This window comes from Drosophila virilis, chromosome X, assembly GCF_030788295.1.
Source record: "Drosophila virilis strain 15010-1051.87 chromosome X, Dvir_AGI_RSII-ME, whole genome shotgun sequence".
In the NCBI taxonomy this organism is placed as follows: Eukaryota; Metazoa; Arthropoda; class Insecta; order Diptera; family Drosophilidae; genus Drosophila; species Drosophila virilis.
In genome coordinates this window covers 8,757,227-8,776,216 of record NC_091543.1, presented here as the reverse complement: position 1 = coordinate 8,776,216, position 18,990 = coordinate 8,757,227, and the positions used below count along the sequence as shown (strand labels likewise).

The window sequence follows — 18,990 nt, the reverse complement described above, 5'->3', positions numbered from 1 at the left end:
GGCATGGCCCGTTAGCTGTGTTATTATGTGCATCCTGTGCGTTTGGGCCCTGTAATTTATTTATGGCCACATAATAAATCTGTGCATAAGACATTGCCAGTCCAGTGGTCAGAGAAGCAAAGGGAACGACTCTCAACTCTCTGCTCGCTAGCGGGCCGTATGTTTTTGTCCTGTCTTCCTTGCGTTTTCAGCTGGTTGCGCTGTATCTTTTAATGTTTTCCTTTCTCTTTATGCTTTATTGCAGTGTCATTTGCGCAAACTGTTGTTAATAGCCATGCGGTGACACTGGAAACATCTCGCCCGGTCACCAAACTCCCTTCCTAGCTATCGCCACAGCAGCAGCAGCAACAGCAGCGGATCAACTGCTGAGCTTTATGCTGTTAAAGAGGGTATACACAGTTTCACATGATATATGCAACATGTTTGAATAAAAGTCATCCATGCAATCTTTTTTACTAGCTATAGAATATAGCATATGGAAAATTATAAATAGACAACGTTGCTAGATTGATAGAGACATATGAGAAACTCAGTTATTGTTTTTTAAATGAAGAGCATCTGATCCGGCGGCTTGGCTTTCAAGAGAACTGACAGGCGGCCATATGACCTGTTTGACTCTGTGACTGATTAAATGACAGCGCTTCATTAGAGCCACACCAAAATCAATAACGAGCCTGGCTTTAGTATTGCTTAGTCAGTTGTTGAGTGCCAGCAAAGTGTTGGCGTCTCTGGGGCAGGCGGACGGGCTACTTAGACTGATATTGACAAGTACTGCGGAATCAACAAGCGTAACTCATGCGGTCGCCTGCGAATGCCTTTGAGCAGTGTCATTCGGTTTCTAATCATAATTACGACCATCATCATTATCATTAAAATATACGTCATTTGAATTAGGGCATGCTTTGCTGGCCATTGGAATACAATATGCCCCAATCCGTTTAACACGAGGAGTTTGCTTTAGCTCTACTTAGCCTCAAATGGCAGCACCCACAATTAATGACCATTGCCACGCCCATGCGCAGACATTATCAGTGTGTTTTGTAAATAGTATAAATATATAGTTTTACTTCACATGGATTAGTCGCAATTCGTAGGGGAAATAGTAGTTAAAACTGACACCAGATACAGAAAATATAGTATATATATATATATACAATATAGTTGTCAGATATTGATCAAAAGCTCCCTATCTGTTCAAAATTGTCGCTGTTTCGGCTATAAACCGGAAGCGGGTTTCTGACATGAACCGGACTTTGGTTTGTCACAGCCTTTTTCATTTTATATAGAACAGATTAAGTGAGAAAACGTTACAAAATAGCTCGTTTATATATTATACATATCAACAGCCGAGTCGATATAGCCATGTTCGTCTGTCTGTCTGTCTGTCCGTCTGTTTACGTGAACTAGTTTCTCAGTTTTAGGGCTATCGTCATGAAACTTTCACTTCGTCCCTCTTTATGTTGCACGCAGTATTTATGTCGGAGCCGGCAGGATCAGACAGTATATCAGAAATGTCTTCCTAAATGCATTGCATATATGTGCCAACATTGTAACAATATACGTTATTTAAATATTGACGGCAGTTCCCCTGTTTCCAGCTTTTAGCACGGTCGCGAATGTTCTGTTGATAACGATTTACAAATATTTATAGCTACACTATGCAACAGAATTCAATATTTTGTTACTGATAAATATTAAATCGATATTAAAAGATTTAAAAATTTTAGATTTGTGGATCACAATAACAAACTATTTAGTTAAAAATATTTAGAAGGCAAGGTTTTCCCGTGAAGTATTTTCAATATTTTTGGCAAGTCTAGAGCTGTCGCTTGCTGTAAAATCTATAATATGCTGTCAAACAGTGTCATATTTATTGCACAAATACGCAGTTGATAGTATAATACAATAAATCTAATGGACATTATCGTCAATGAAATACTCTGTAACTGCCTTCAAACCTAATATATTCGTATATTTTCAAACATATTAAAACTGCGTCTTACACATTCCTTCAAAGTTGATGAAAAATAAGGAAGTCAAAAAAATGGCGACTTTAATTGAATTTAAATTGAATTAACTAAAAATCAAGAGTATTCAAAATCGATTTCAGTGTGGAAAGTATATAGAATACATCACAATCTACACAATTTATATACATACATACACACACCGGAGCGATAAGAGCTATCATCTCAGCAGTACTACTAGAATGCCCTATAAAATAAGCTGAGCTCAGGCAGAGGCCATAGTACCTTAAAAATTGTCGTGATGAAATTGTTAAACGCCGTGATTCTGGGTCTAGCCGTTGTTAGCCTGACATTCCAGGACGTAAATGCGAGTTGTGAACTTCAAATTAATTCACCTAAACCGTTAATATTAACACATTTTGGATCGAAGCATTTGGTCAGCGAGACTGATTCGACATTAATACGAGATAACTATGAAACAGTTGATCTATATTGTGCCTATGGATTTCAAACAAATAGCCAGTATGTGAAGATTTGTATTTCAGACTGTAAATATTTACTAATAAATTTATTTTTAATTCAGCAACTATGGAACTTACGAACACAAAACCAACCACGTTAAATTGACTTGTGACTCATCCCGCTTTTGGTTTGAAAACGCAAGATCTAGTCAAATGTACATTTATCAACTTCAATGTTTGGGCAACCAAGTGTCCAACATGTATGAGAGTCGCATGCCCATGCCGGACTGCAACGGATACATGAGTCTCGTTGTTGGCCAGAGCTTTGGAAGCCTCGGCTCACTGAAAACGGCTGCCATGTGTTATGACATTGTTAAGCAACAGTTAAAGTATGTCAGCTACACGGCGTATCCACAAAAAATAAAGGTGCTTGAAAAGGTAAAAGCAACTGCAATATCGGCGCAACATATTGGAATCAACAGTATCTCATTTACAGACTCAGGCTGGCCAACTAAACGAATTGGGTCTAGACATTGGTGTGACTTTCAGTAAAAGTCTCTTCAAGCCGTTCAGGTAAGCTCTTCGTCAGGATAAGGCAGTAAATGTTTGGGTAAAATTAATTGGTAGGAATATATGCAATAGATTATATATACACGCTGAACGCGTTGAAAATTAGTAAAACCGAAGGAATGGATATCTTCGGCAAGCCAAAGACCCTTGTAAACGTTTTCCTTACGGTTTTGTAGATATGTGAGGAAATGCTGAGCTTCATAAAAATATCTTGGAAAACAAAAAATTTTGCCACCCAAGAACTTCATCTGCGACCGAATTTACTATTGAAGTTATATGATATAATGGTCCGATCCGGCCAGTTCCGTCACATGTGCAACAGAAAGAAGAACCTGTGCAAAGTTTCAAGACGATAGCCTTAAAGCTGAGAGAAGCAGACAGATGGATAACCGACTGTCGACTCGGCTGTTAACACTGATTGGAAATATACATATACATTTTACACATTGCATGACAATATTATAAGGGCATTAAAAAAGCATGACAGGCAAAGGTGTAAGGATAGAAGAATAGCTCGGAAAAATGTTCGGTTCTATATACAAATTCAAGATATCTTTATGACATAGGTTTCAGATTCGACAAATAAACCGCTAGCAGCAAAAGGAGGGAAGAAAGTATATGCAAAGGTACAAAAAATAATAGAAATGGCAAAGTAATGTTAGGCCTATTGATTAAAAAGATACCGATTTGTAGGCGAAACACTTGATAGCGCCATCTATGGCTCATACGGACGACTACTGAAGTAAGTGAATATACTTGCAGTGATTTGATCATCAATGAGGCATTCAGCAAGGACAAGCAACTGAAGGCGCTTTTTGGTCAGGAAACCTTTGAGTATACCAATCTGATACAGGACGAGGCCTTTACCAGGGATCTATCAGCGTTTAAGGAAATGCTAAGCATTGTCTGGCTGCGCGCCCTTCGCACCGGTAACTGGCGGCATCTGCTTAACGCTCTACAGACAGCCAGCATCAATGCCAAGTATGATGTCCGCGTTGGTGTCTCCGGTGTCGTTGGCCTGCCAATGCTACAATCTTGCAATGAGAGTCGCACACTGACCATCGAACTGGACTCGGGAGATACTCTCTCCGTGCCGGCTCACATCTGGGCACATGTGCGTGCATTGGAGCCAACGGTGAATGGCACAGATGAGGTTGTAGTAGTGGCCCACAATTCCCCCTTTGTAAGTGCATATCGAGAAAGGGAACCATCGAATCTGTATTAATCTATCTCGCTCCCAGCTCACCAGCAATGAGCGGGACGGCCTGTGCAAGAGCATATGCCATGAAGTATCATGGCTGAAGAACAGCCTCTTTAGCAAACTCCAGCAATATCCCGTCTATGGCCTGGTCCAGTGTTGTCGCGTTGAGGATGTCCAGGAAAAATTAGAAAATTTCCCCAAGCGTATCGAACCGCCACAGCTCCTGCCATGGCTGGGTGAGCCTGCGGAGGAACTGGAGACCACTACCGAGTCTAATGTCAATAAAGAATTTGAAAATTAGATTGGTAAGGGCGAGTATGCAGAGGCGTGCTGATAATTTTTATATTCCTGAAGTTGTCACGAATTACACAAACCACCTTGACATAACTTGCATTCTGAATACTAATCATTTGATACGGGCAACGCCGCGTAATTTTATCTGACTTAAAAGTGTGTGTTTCTTGTTAAGGTCTTACAACTTGGCATACATTAATGTATACGGAATTTGGTAATTCCAATTGCATGCTTGCACAGCCGAGTACAGGGTATCGCCTGGCATGCCACCGACCACGACTAGACCTACCCTTCATTTATTATTATCCTTAATACCCGCACTTTTGGATTGAATGGCTACTTTGAGTCATTCGGTTAGGCGATTAGTTTGGGTCAATTCATCGATTATTGCGCCACTTTGTGCGACTGAAGGCGATTTAATTGCCATAAGCCACAAAGTGGGCAGACAAACAAATTTATGATATTAGTTTCATTCAACTAAAAGCTGTAAGCGTTTAGCGAGCGAAAGCCTTAAAGGACAACAACAACAGATTGTTGTCAGCCATGAATCTCTGGCATGTGGCCAGGAGCTCTCAATTGCTGTTGGCCAAGTGACAGGCGACTTAATGCGTCAAAGTCTGCATTTCTTCGCAGTGCACATCAGGTGACAACAAATAATTTATATAGTTTTTAATTAATTTTGAAGTAACAGCGAAAAACCAAATAAACAAAGAATGAGCAAGCGCGATTGTCTTTGGCACGCCGAAGATTTAATACCCTTGTAGATATCTGCCGGATCGTTTTGGACATTTGAATCTATATAGTGGTCCGATCGGGCCAGATCCGATACGTGTACTGGCTGCTAAAGAAATACGGACCTGTGCAAAGCTTCAAGACGGCTAGGATTAAATATGTATGCTGCTATGATGACAAAATATGAATACCCTTCACAAGGGGGAAACATGAAAACTTTTCCGGTTTGCCTATCGATCTGCTATATATGATATATTATATTCTCGCGAGAAATCGGTAACATCTTCCGCTGGTAAAGTGACAAAATGCCCCATGGATCGATCCAAAAATGTTTAGCCCACACCCACTGGGCGCTTCACACAATCGATATGCCTTGCTGTTATTGGAGTGCGATTATGCGAGTAGTTGCCCTTAGAATGTTAGGGTATTTAGCTTTGGTTAGCTGTTGATTGAACTCTCGCTCTCTCTTTCACTCTCTCCCTCTTTTATTATTGTTCGAATGTCTATGTTTCGGGTACGTTTCGAGCATTTTTTTGTTTGTTTATTTACTTTAATGCTTGATTTATGCATCGCAGCTAAATGAGAAACCATTTAGGCAGCGCGTCCTGTCCCATTCTGTTGCTGTCCTGACCCGGTTCCGGTTGTCGGCACTTGTGCATTATTTAAATGCCTCAAGTTTATGTTGGGCTGAGGGGCATGTTGTGGGGGGGTGGCGTCCCCAAGCAGCCCAACGCTTAATCAAATGTACTTGTAATTCCTATAATATAACTTTAACAATTTGTTGTTGTTGTTCTTTTTTTTCGCTCGCAAAATTCATTGCATACCCAGGCACACACACTCAGGACGATAGGGGAGAAGGGAGAGGCAACTGATTGGGGCTTGGGACTTCGACGTTTTACGACTTCATTTGGCGTTACGTGATATTCCAAATAATGAAAACCCGCAGCGGCAACTAAAAAGCAACAGCGTAAAACTGCCAGAGAAAAGAGCGTCCGGCGGGGGAGAGGTCGTTGCGTAAACAGGCGGCTGAGAGGGGCAGAGAGGGTGTACGCTTCCGGGCGTTTGGTGTCGTGTCGGTCGGTCGGTCGGTCGGTCGGTCGGATGTTGAGGCCGGTTAAAGGGAATTTAAGTAAAACATAAACGCAAACGGAAATAGCCAAAAAATTTAGCGATTTCTGGCACGCGACTTTACACGCAGGCAACAACAGCAACAAAAACAATAACACTAACAGCGGCAATGCCAGCAGGTGTTTGGTGGGCGTCTGCGTAAGCGTGTATGTGTGTGTGTCTGTGTGTTTTCGTGTGTAAAGCACAGTGACACACAAGCCGGCTGCATAACAACAACAACAACAAAAGCGCAAAAACAAACAACACAGAAACAAAAATGTGCACAAAGCGCAAAAGAAATAGACAAAAAATAAACTACGAGTGCACAAGCTGAGTATGCTCGACCGGCAAATACCCTACGCGTTTAGCATAAATTGGGCTGAAAACAACTTTTTTCTAATTTCCTAAATTTTCTTTCTTTGACAAAAAGAAGCTTTGCTAAAATTTTAAGAACACATCGATTAACGTCGGTATTTGAAGTTTGATCGTTATGAAATATTCAAATATTTATGTATACCAAGGCACAAGGCTCTATTTCATGGTTTGACAGCATATATACTTGACCTGTATATACTATGCGAACTTCTCACATTCCGAATATGATATGCAACTCCATACCCTATTCATTACTTCTTCAGTGGGTACAGGGTATAAAAATATACCGGCAAAACACTAAAAGCAGACACGAGACAAATGACAAAGAGAGCGAGAGTGAAAGGAGTGAGAGAGAGAGAGAGGGAGAGAAAGAGAGAGAGAGAGAGAGAGAGAGAAAGAGAGAGAGAAAGAGAGAGAGAGAGAGTGTGAGAGAGTCGGGCGTATGTGTAGCACTATAGGCATGGCTGCAGTTGTGGGCAAACAAAAAGAGTAACACTGGAAAATGTAGAATGAAGAAGTCAAAATGCCAAAGCGGGGGCGTTCGCGAAGTGCGTGGAAGCTGCATAAACGCCACGAATAATAAACAGGATATAGTAAAAGAAATTGAATGTTAAAAGTTTAATTATGGATAAGCCCGTGTCCAACTGGTGTCATCTATCGACATGTTATCGAAGAAGAGAGAAATTTTATAGGCAAATGTCCTACTGCGCTTGACCAAGTTTCGCGGCAGTCCCTCCGTTAGGCAGTGTAACAGCAGCAAAGGTAATTTTATTGATGGGTTTCATTTTGAAATTCAAGCGATGTCATCATAACTTTGAGCTAGCTTTTCGATATGTTATCGACTCGGACGAATACGATTTTCATGCTGATACCGTCCGCTTATATATAAAGTTTAATATATCCTACTCTTGAGGAACCCTTTTATTGCCCGATAGTGATCACGTCCACATCTAGACCGATATTGGATAGTTGCTTTGTACAGTCGCGAATTGTGGTGATAATTTTTACTATCGCATAGTTCAGAATCACATTTAGAAATTGTATCTCGCTGCAGTCACGGCTCCAGTTAAGCATTTAGAAATAACGAAAACAATAAAAAAAAAAAATAAAAAAAAAAAAAATCAAATGAAAAATCATTGAAATTTCGGCTTTGGAGTAACTGACACTGCGCCCGGCAGCTCGTAGCCCCCACGGGCTACACACAGATCCCCTCTTCCCGCTGTGCAAAGTTCACAGTTCCCGGCACGCCCGCAACGTAAAGCCGCGCGTGCTCAGCTGCAATACAACCACACACACACACACATTCACACATACGCGCACACACACACACACACACAGAGTAGGTAAGCGCGATACGGGATTCATGATGTTTTCTGTTTTCCTTCTTCCTTTGTGGAGCTGGAGGGGCTTGAGTATTCTTTTGCTTTTCGTTTTTTGGGGCACATGTACCGCTATTTTCATTCGTATTCAGTTGAGAAAGGTATTAAACCGGAAAAACACGTTGCACATCGATGTATTCCCTGGTGGTCGGCAGCGCCACCAGTCCCCCTGCCACGCGTCGGGTTCAGCAACGTCTGCAGCATCAGCTTCAGTTGCGGCACGTGTATTTACGTAAAGTCGCCGACACGAATGGTGGCGGCATCCGCCGCTCTGCCACCTGAGTGACCATCACGATGGTGTTGTATTGGATCAGGCGGAAGGGGCTGTGTTATTTTGTATGGTAGCTCGGCGGGCCAGTTTGGGAATGTCACCAAAATCAAATGAAATTACGGCAGGCAAGTGCAGAAGCAGGCCTGTGGAGAAGTTAATTAAAAGTGAGCCCAGCGTAGAAATTAGTTAATTAATATTAAATTCAATTTTGAAGGCGCTGAGCTGGACCTACAATTAGGTTATCAAATGAGCGCCTCGAGTCCAAGTCACACGTTCGCACGTGACACCATTAAAACCAAGTGAAACGTGCCCAATGCCTTGGCCAAAACCACATCGAACGGCATTTCGTGGAGCCGGGCGCATTTGCATGTATCAAAAGAATCCATCAATCCATTGAGATTGGGCGTGGCCTAAAGAAAACCTGACTGTGTGCCTAAATAAGGAAAATATACATATATTCCAAATGGGGATTGAATAATATGAATGTACCAAATGCTGATTGTATTTAGTCAAAACTAATTTCAAGATTAACAATTAGATTTAAACGTCCTGCAATTGATTTAAAGAGTGTCTCCTTGATTTATATTAAAATTGATTATAATTAAAATATATATTAATACTATCTTAGAAATACATTTAAAGTTCTTTTGTTAAAGTTAAGTCTGCGACAAAGCCGATCGATTGAGCACGAGTGAAGCAAGCATTCGATTACCATTTGAATATACAAATTAGTTAGCATTACGATATTTGGTTATATTCGATTTCAAACAATAGAGAAATATTAACAAAATCCTCTCAATATTCGCTAGCATTGTAGTTTTGTTCCCAAATGCAGCACAATTTAAAGCCATGTAAAAACTGAGTGCAGCATTTGATTACCATTCATTAGACTATTGATTAAACTATTCAAATTAGCAATATGATATATGATAATAATCTATTTGAAACGATTAACTTACAAATTAATAAAGCTATACAATTAGAGAAATATTTACAAAAATCCTTAAGGTTCTTTCTGTTGAAGTTTTGATCTCAAACGAGTTTGAGCGAATGTTTCGAATCAATGTTAACTAAAAATATTTGCAGACGAGCACCCAATTAAAATGAGCGAGAGCGCAATCAAACTATTGAATATTTCAACTTGTGTCTGCACCGATGTGTACTGTAAGTAAGCCAAGAATTTGCACATCATTTTCAAATTTAATTAACTTGCATCTGTTGGCATTCGCAATGCAAACAATTTGCTGTACATCATGCAGAGTTAAATCATAGGCATGACCAACAAGCACTTCCGGTCGAAGGCAGAACATGACAACAATCGATTATGAAGTTTTTCCAATTTCCAGTTAGCATTTTTTTTTTAAATTTCCAGATTTTCTTTTACCACATATTTTGCATTAGCTAAGTAAATGTGTTCTGACAAAAATAATCACCAGAAAATAAATTTGTTTTTCATTTAAGAATCTATTGTACATGGCAAAGCGAAAAAAAACACACACACACACACACAAACCGCAATTTGTTGCATGTTGGAAATTTCATTAATTTGATTTGTTCGAGCAAATACTTGAAATTTTGCGAGCGTTAACTCTGTGTCCGGCTTTAAGTTGTAAGAATATGGCAGAGATTGCACATTTTTATTTTGTTAGCCACATTGCTGTGGGCCATCGATCAACAATCAATCAAACGACAAATTGCAACTGCAGCGCCATCTAATACATGTAATGCTCAGTGCATAGAGCTAACCATCATGGCATAAGTTTCAAATACATGTGTGTGCACTTATCCAGGCCAAACCGGCAGCCTGTGGCTTTAGCTATTTGTTTATTGGTTATCCCTACGGCAACACCTTTGGCTTTGCCTTTTGCGTCTCCGTCTGCATCAATATATACTTTTGGTCTCTTAATTTCATTTACAATTTAGCTGCAACGTAAATTTGCAGTTTTACATACATTTTCCTATAATATTAAACCTTGTTGGCCATTGGCTAAATTTCGAATTACTATCCATAACAAGAAAATCGCAAGTGGCCGAAGGAAAACGAATTCCAAATACTCTAGCGCATTAAGATACATTGCATACAGAAAGCCACAAGCTAAGTTTTGTATTCAAACGATTCCACACGCAACTGTGACAAAATAAGTGAAAAGTCAGTAACCTGCGCTCAAAAACAGAATGCTGATGGATTCCAATCAATTGTGAAGACGGACAGACGCTCGACTCAACGCTGCATTGTAATCAAACAAATATATATACAGATACTTTATTGGGTTAGAAAAACATGTCGACAATTTTCAAAAAAGCACGAACGAAGCCGGGTTATACACGCATGCAAAACCCATGGCCCATGATGTAAATCATATGTCGAGCTACAAATTCAAGAATTACAGAATACAGAAACCAGAGCTCCTCAAGCCTTCAGTGTTCATTCCTAAGCAATGATAACAATCGTTTGGCTTAATGTATTTGTTGCGGCTGCAAGCGAAGTCTTTAAGATATCTTAACCAAGACCCTTAACTATAATAAGCACAATCTAGGCGAACAAGCAGAACTCTACAAAGATCATCTTGCTGTTAAAACTAAAAAAGAAATAATGTAGCTCAGCAAAGACTTTGTCTAAGCCATTATACCTCAGACTTGAGTAGTGCATAAGAACGCAAATTGAAAAAGCCAACAACAGCAACCGCAAATACGAGTAGCTACGTTGAAAACGATTTTCATAAAATAACCAGCAAATACTACATATATTTATACATATATATATATATATATATATATGTATATTTGTCGATAGAAAGGCAAACGATTTGTAGTAAAATGTTTACAGCAATTTATAGCACTTATGCGGGGAATACGAGTAAGCTAGCCAGATGTCCAGATGGCCAGCAGGTTGGCCCATACAACTGTGTTATGCAGTTGGCAACACAACACAAAAGTAAAATTAAGTCCCATTTACAATTCTTGCCGAAGACAATATACGCAGAGCGTGGGAATGCGAACAGCTCTATATGACTTAAATGGTTCACAGCGAATGTTACTTAGGCTCAACCGGCTCAAATGTCCTTCACACAGTCACAACACCACAATTAATTGAGTTATGACAGTTGAGCTTGAAATGCATTAGACTTGCACAGAGTTCAGTTTAGTTCTGACTACTTGATTGGCAAAATGTCAATTCAATTAGTTGCAGGAAATCTAGCAAATTGATTCAAAGCAATCACGAATGTAAGAACGGCTCCAAATTGATTCAGAGTTAAGAACTTGCTATGCAAGATTTGAAAAAATTAACCACAAGCTCGAGAACAGTCTGTGTACGGAAACTAAATCACATTCATTTTTGTTTAAGTGACATTAAACAAATAAAAGATTAATTTAAATGAACTACTTATTCACACACAATTCACAATTGAAAATGTGTTACTTATTTAAATTAACGACTCATTCAAGAAAACCTTAGAGCAATATTATGAAAAGTAATTTATCTAAATCTAGTTTAATATAGAACATCAATGAGCTGCTAATATTTGTTAAAGTGATTGACAACACATTTAAGATTGATTTAAATGAACCACAAAAACTTCAGAGTGGAATTTATTGCATGCACAAAACATTGGATGCGCCTATTTAAGATTAATTTATATCTAAAACTGGTTCATGGTTGCATATCAATGAACTAGTTCGACAACAACTTGAAAGTGGTTCGCAGAGAAAATGTTAACTAATTGCCCCGTTGGCCGATTAAATATCGATTTAATTGCTTCAATTTATATAAATCTGTACTTATAAAAGGAGTAAAGGGTGTGTACATACATGCTTAATGGCTATTAAAGAGTATTTGGCATTCGAATTTTATAAAATTTAGTTTAATTTTTTTGCTCTTTTCACCAGAGCTGAAAACTGGGCACCTGGCATCTAGGCTTTGCCTTAGACGGCAAACAAGCTATGAGGGGCAACAACAACAACTGTTACGAGTGACACTTGTACTCTAGTAAGTGTGTGTGTGTGTGTGTGTGTGTGTGTGTGTGTGTGTGTGTGTATGGTTGTGTGTGCATTATTTAGTTTCCGTGGCATATTCGAAGAAAGAAAAAAGAGCCCAATACTTTGCTGCTTGCGTTTGCTCACTTGTATTTTGTATACATTTGTTATTTTTGCTGTTGTTGTTGTATTTGCAATTGTTGTTATTGCATTGAATATTTGTTGTTCAATTTTATTGCAAAACTAAAGCATGCGGACTTTGCTGCTTCGTTTGTGAATGCACAGGGATAATCAAAGGGATTTGCGCAGCATGCACACGAAATGATGTCCTGTTGGTGTGCGCACACGTGTGAGTGTTTATAGATGTGTGTGCTTGTGTAGCTAACAATGTGCACCAGCTCTAAATCTCACACACACACACACACATATATATACACACACATGCATGCAATAACATATCTTTATATTTGCCCTATACCTGTCATAAATATTTAAGTTCCATTTAAGAACGTTGCCTTAGAAATTTCACACGGCGTTTCCCATTAAACTAAATATACACAAATGACGCCCAAGGCAAACTCGAACTTACCGCCCGTTCAATAAAAATATCCAATTAATCTAAAAGAAATAAAAAATTAAAAGCTGTTTTTAAAATTGACGAGATAAGATGTGTACGCCGAAGATTTAATGCCCTTGTAGACATTTGCCGGACGATTTTGCAAATATGTGAGAATATTGAAGCTCGTAAATGCTGAGTATGATGAAAACATATTGCCAGACAGAATATTGCGCCATATATAATATAGCAGTGCGATATATAATATATGATATGGCTCTTAGTAAAATAATATGATATCTTTTATATTAAAAGAGTTTTCTTTAATAGAACTTATTTTTTGGCAAGGTTGAGTTGTGATTTTGGTCGAGATATCTTGATAAATTAAAAATTTTGTTCATTGTTCATTTATTCATGGCTATATGATATAGTGTTCTGATCTAGCCGATAGCTTGAAAGACTGAAAGACTAGTTCGCATAGCAACAGACAGTCGGACAAGTGGGCAACTCGGTTGTTGATACTGATCTAGAATATCTCTTTGGGGTTTGGAGATGTCTGAGAAGTAGAATAGCTTCTCCCAGGGTATAAAGTGTTATACAAACAGATGATATGAGACAATCAAGCTAGTTTCTTTCCTGTCCTGACTGACTGATTGTTGATCAATGAGTAATAATAAGCTGCGAGGGCAACGAATATACAACTTTAGCTGTCCCTAGTTAGTTTGTTTGGTATTTGTACAAGGTAAGACGGAACTTTAAATATTCATACCACAATTGTTGCAATTTGGTTGCATGTGTAATGCACCGTTTTTTGCTTACCATCCGATCGGCCGCAAACTTATTTATGGCTCTTAAGCTCTTTCACACAATTCGGAAAATCCTGCCCTATTAGTTGGGGAATGTGGGTTAAATGCCGCATGAGTTAGGTTTCGGTTAAATCCGATCGGATTCAAACTTATTTTCAAAGCTCTGCGTTTGGCATTTCATTTTTTATATCGCTATTGAAAAGCATTTTAAACGAAAAATCTGACCCGCGGGTTAGAAATGGGGTTAAGCCCTGTAGAACTGGGAAAAGGGAAAGAATACCATTTGTATGAAATAATATCTGGTAGCTTTATGTTCTGACTATACCATCAATATGCACAGAATGTTGTTTAAATCCACGTCAATAACAAGGCGCTTTCTTATACCTCACAAGCTGCTATTGGCCATTTGCTAATATAAATTTTATTGCCGTTTAGAGCAGGGTGGGGATTAAAAAATAAAGATTTTACCGGTATGAGGGTGTGTATGTGTGTGTGTGTGTGTGTGTGTGTGTGTGTGTGTCTAATTGTTGTAAACTTTTGCATTGTGTGCATTGATTCAATATTTATTTGATATTTTGGGCTATTTTTCGCATTGTGTTTCGTGTGCCTTGCTTTTGCAGTTAGCTAGAAAAAGTTTATTTTGCCTTCGACATGTCGCTCGTGTGTTCTTTAATTACTCTCAAAACTGTAAATGTGTATGTTTGTCAAATAAAATGTTGTTCAAACATTCTGCTTATTTTCAATATTATTTTAATGATATATTTCATTACAATAGATCGACGGTTGCATTATTAAAGGCACCATTGACTTGACTTTTCACAAGCCCGCTAACTGCAGGGCAGGGAAAGTATTTTGAATTTATCATTGTCTTTGTCATGACAAGTTTAATGTGAATAACATAAGTATATTAGGCAAGGAGAATTGTCTCATGACCTCTAAATGCGTTGGCTTATGGCAAGTTGCATTTAGAAATTTATATTATTTGAATATCAAACTTTATTTTTCCTTAGAAATTGCAGAAGTAAATCTACAGAACTTTTGTAGTTTAGATTTAATATTATCTCTACAATCTATGATTTGATTTTTGTGGGACTTTTAGATACTAGATATTTTATTACAATTATAACTAAATAATTGGCAATTATCGAAATTGCCTCTGGGCTTAATATTTGTGTGTGAGAGCAGCAAAAGAGGATTTGAAAGATTCCACCCAAAATAATGCATTGGTGGAATACAAAATGCATGCAAAATACCCTTACCTAGGGTATTTTCGTTTGGCCAGAAATTATGCTAAGTATTAAAGAAACCATTTTCGACACCAACAAGTGTGTGTTTTTTTATATATTCATGCGGAGTATCAGCTTAGTCGATATATCTCACATCTATGTCAGCATGTCCAATCTCAATGTCTAACTATCTCAAATTTAACATAACGAAACTTATATATATATAAGTAGACAGATAGCAGATAGATAATTGATTGAAGAAGAGTATCTAAGATTCGTTGCAGCGTAGACAAATGTTCTGGTTGGCCGTGCCAATGATTTTACATATTGTTAAAAGCGGGCGCACGCTGCGTATGAGCAACCTGTAAAATGCATTTGATTATTATGCATGTTAAATATGCACTTTACTATTTATTGTTGTTGTTTTTATTGCTGCTGCTATTGCTGCTGCTGCTGCTATTGCTGCTGTTGCAACTTAAGTGCATAAATAAACACATTTTAATTAAATTAAAATAAAATGCATATCGCATGCATTTATTCTCGATGTCCACATCCGACAGACCGACATCCGACGATGAGCTGAATGCCATTTTACAATGCATAAATTTATGTCATGTGCGTTGCCTACTTTAAGGCTGCCTAGCGCCTACCCTTCTCCAACTTGCCATGGCTTTAGTTTTCAAATCGAATTAGACCCAGGGGCCGAATTGTGCAACATTTTCGATTTCGATGGCATGGAAAGTGCAGCGCTTAGGGACAAGTTGAACTCATTTACTCGTTTCGTGGCCTTCACTATAGTTTGAGTTCGGATCAGGTTCTCCCAAGTGGATGCCAGCCAGTTGCCAGTTGCCAGCTGCATTAAGTCCAACTAATAAGCGTGTCTGTGCCCACTGCCGCTGCTGCTGAGCTTGCTGTTCAGCTGCCCTTCAACAGCCGCAGCTTTAATCAACCAATCGAACAGACCTGATTAATTCAAAGGCAAATACACATATCACAAATTATCGCAACACATAGACTCACATACCAAAGCAAGATGGGAATTTCACGCACACACATGCATATCCCCAGAGCAACGTTCACCCCCAGCACTTTCAAAGGAGAGCTCAACTAATAAGTAGGCATTCATGTGGCGGCTTTAGTTCAAAACTACGCCAGCTTTTACTCACTCTCAAGTCCTAAGTAGGACCAAGCAGGAACTACTAAAACTAACTGTGTTACGAGCATTATTTACATGTGAGACACAATTATTGCGTTCATTTGCATAATGAGGTGTTTTCTAGTTTAATTAGACATTTGCATTTAATTTTTGGATATTGTTTTGAGAACTTATACCATGCTCTACTCATGGGCGGACTAGCTATATATTAAACAAATTTTCTAATTCAAGACTTTGTTTTAGATCAAATAGATGTCAGCATTAACAGCTAAATTGATGAGACCAAGCCCGTCCGTTTGAACGCATCAATCATAGACACTATAAAAACTAGACATTTGAGATTTGAATAGTAAGTCCCGAACAGATCAAGTTTGTCTCAAATCGATCATGATTAAGAGAGTGTACAGGGATGTATGTATTAAATCCCACTCAGTTCAGTTCCTCTAAATTACAAAACAAAAATAGCTTTTGAGGTGCAGCTCTGGGCTTGAGTACAGGGTAACTCCTAGTCGTCCACTGCCAACGTAATTGCTTCTAATTAAGCATTTTCATTAGCAATTTAGATAGGTTTTCCCTGAATATTTTTGCTTTAATTTCAACATTATTTAACAAAATTCTTAAATTTTCCAAAAAAAATCTCAATTCGTATTTGTAGTCAATTAACTAAGAAACGTAAAACACATGAAATACGCATAGTTTAAAAATTCTTTGCTGGTTTTTGAATGTAGTTTTTCAACATACCTGTTAGGTGGAAAATCGAACGCACCGCATTCAATGCGTTTAAAAGTTTTTCAATGAGATATCGTTGGATTTTAGCTACCCTGACTTGTTTATATACTCCGCGATCCCGGCAATTTTTAATTATATTTTTTATTTAGTTGAATATCACACACAAACACTCAACACTTAGCGGTGGCCAATGGAAATATCAAAGGATTTTTTTCTATTTATTATAATTAATTTATATATATATATATTTTTTTGTAATTTTTTTTCGGGTATGCCACACAACTAATAAGTTTAAAACAAAAAAAAAAAAAACAATAAAAAAAAATTAAATGCTCAGCACAAAAAAAAAAAAACAATACAATCCTTAGCATTCACGACGCTACTTTCAGTATGAAGGGCGGGCGGGGGTCTGGCGTAATGGCAATCACAACAAACAAGAAACACGCGGTACGCGGTCGTAAAGTCGGTAACCGGATACAAACTGCCGGGGAAAAAAAAACACAATTTCAGACTAGGAAGCTATACACGTTGGGAGCGGAACGCAGTTCACGACGATATCGTCGCTGCCCGGCTCATTGGGTCACTGAAGCAGCCAGTTGCACTGCCAGTTGGTTGGACCTACAATTCGATGATAGACAGACACACACAGACACGGACGCACACACGGGTAGACACGGGCACGCACACTCACGCGGGAGACGACACGTTGCCCGCTGCAAATACCGATACTGACTGCATTCGCCAATGTTTTGGCTAGCGAATTTAAGACGCACACACGCACCGCATTTTGCCGAGCAGCAGGACGCAGCAGGACGAGCGTCGGAACACGACCAACGACAACGCGAAACGACGACAATGGACGAACAACGGCCGACAGCTGTTTGCCCCAATGCCGTGCAACATCGTGGCGTTGCGCTGCGCATGACCCGTGAGCATTGTGTGGCAGCTGCCGAGCTGCAAGCAGCACGAAGACGCGACGGCCAACAAGCCACAAAATTGGCGCGCAATTTCAATTAGTTGATGTCCTGTCGCCTGTCGTCTGACGGTCTCTCGTCTTGTTTCGTCGCTCATCGTCTCGGTATCGGCTGGGCATCAATTTCTTAACACCAGTCGCCGGTAGCTGCTCACTTTTTCCCGCCCACCGCCGTCGCTTCACCATCGGCCTTGCCCCTTCATTAGTTCGATGTTGAAGTTCATGGACTGACGCTCTGTTTAATTTGGCGTTCAAAGTGCCCACGTCCGGTCACTCTTCTGGGACCAACAAAAAAAAGCACGAAAATCTGATCACAGGCCGACACTTGATGTACTCCCAAAGTGCTGTTGTCCGAGACGACTCTTCAAACTGTTCGCTACTCGGATGCAGCAAGTGTTCACAACATTCACAGATCTGTTTAACGACGGGCATATTGGCTATTTATCTGAAAAAGAAAGTTACTTGGTCAATTCAGTTTCGTTACGGAATGAAAATATGTCAAACTTTAAGTGTATAAGAACTGACAAAGATTTCAATTAAATTTAAAATTTAAAATTAAATTTTACGAAGTCCACATCCCCACGTGAAAAATTAGGGATTTATTGTACAGAAAACAGTTGAAATTACAAATTTCTTATTTTCACAGAAATAAGTTGAATTTCCGAAATCCACATTCCCACTTGAGGAAAAGAGATATTGCAATATTTCACCCATCAGACATAAAATCATTTTTAAATATTTATAAGAAAATGCATTTCGAAAAAATAAACAAAAAAAAGTTTTCCTAAAAAGTTTCCAGCTTCTAATGCTAAACTTATTTCAGCAAATGAAATTTAATATTTTTATTTGTCTTTTATTTAAACTACATTTCCAGACCAATAAAAACGCATTCGAAAGAAAAATCGGATCTTGAGAGTACTTTAAATATGTGTTTCTACAACATAACAATAAAAAAGTGTAATTTGTAAATGCTTAAAGATGAAAGCCTGCAGTACAGCGTTGACACGTTTTTAGTTCTGGTCGACGTCAATGTTTGATTAAGAACCCAGCTACACATGCATAGATACTGTCGGCTGCATCCAATGCCGAGCTCGAATAATGAAAAATTGCGACTGATAGCGTTAGTTGTGTGGGCGCCAAAGAAGTCGCGAGTGGGTTAAAACAACAGACAAGCCGGCAGGCATTCGAGGGAACAACAACAAAGCGCGCCTA

The 18,990-nt window shown here is 38.9% G+C and overlaps 2 protein-coding genes across 4 annotated transcripts in view; one reads left to right on the top strand and one right to left on the bottom strand.

Annotated features, from left to right (window-relative positions):
* Ten-a (tenascin accessory) overlaps positions 1 to 17,010 on the bottom strand; it is a 289,872-nt gene extending 272,862 nt beyond the window's left edge. For all 3 annotated transcript variants that reach the window (XM_032440757.2, XM_032440759.2, XM_032440758.2), the window contains exon 1: positions 16,818 to 17,010. The gene's annotated coding sequence lies outside the window, so the exon portion shown is untranslated. The remainder of the gene's footprint in view (positions 1 to 16,817) is intronic.
* On the top strand, positions 2,254 to 4,586 carry LOC6633834 (uncharacterized). Its single transcript, XM_002057009.4, has 5 exons — positions 2,254 to 2,489; positions 2,551 to 2,866; positions 2,925 to 3,001; positions 3,761 to 4,181; positions 4,240 to 4,586. The coding sequence occupies exons 1-5, from the start codon at positions 2,269 to 2,271 to the stop codon at positions 4,498 to 4,500; spliced, it is 1,296 nt and encodes a 431-aa protein (XP_002057045.1). The 5' UTR covers positions 2,254 to 2,268; the 3' UTR covers positions 4,501 to 4,586.
* Positions 17,011 to 18,990: the final 1,980 nt, after the last annotated feature.

Bases quoted from the DNA above. Each gene is read 5' to 3' on its own strand.
- LOC6633834 (XM_002057009.4), top strand. From the start codon at position 2,269: ATGAAATTGTTAAACGCCGTGATTCTGGGTCTAGCCGTTGTTAGCCTG. The intron at 2,867-2,924 runs GTAAAAGCAACT...TCTCATTTACAG, and splicing joins AAATAAAGGTGCTTGAAAAG to ACTCAGGCTGGCCAACTAAA. The intron at 3,002-3,760 runs GTAAGCTCTTCG...ATATACTTGCAG, and splicing joins AGTCTCTTCAAGCCGTTCAG to TGATTTGATCATCAATGAGG.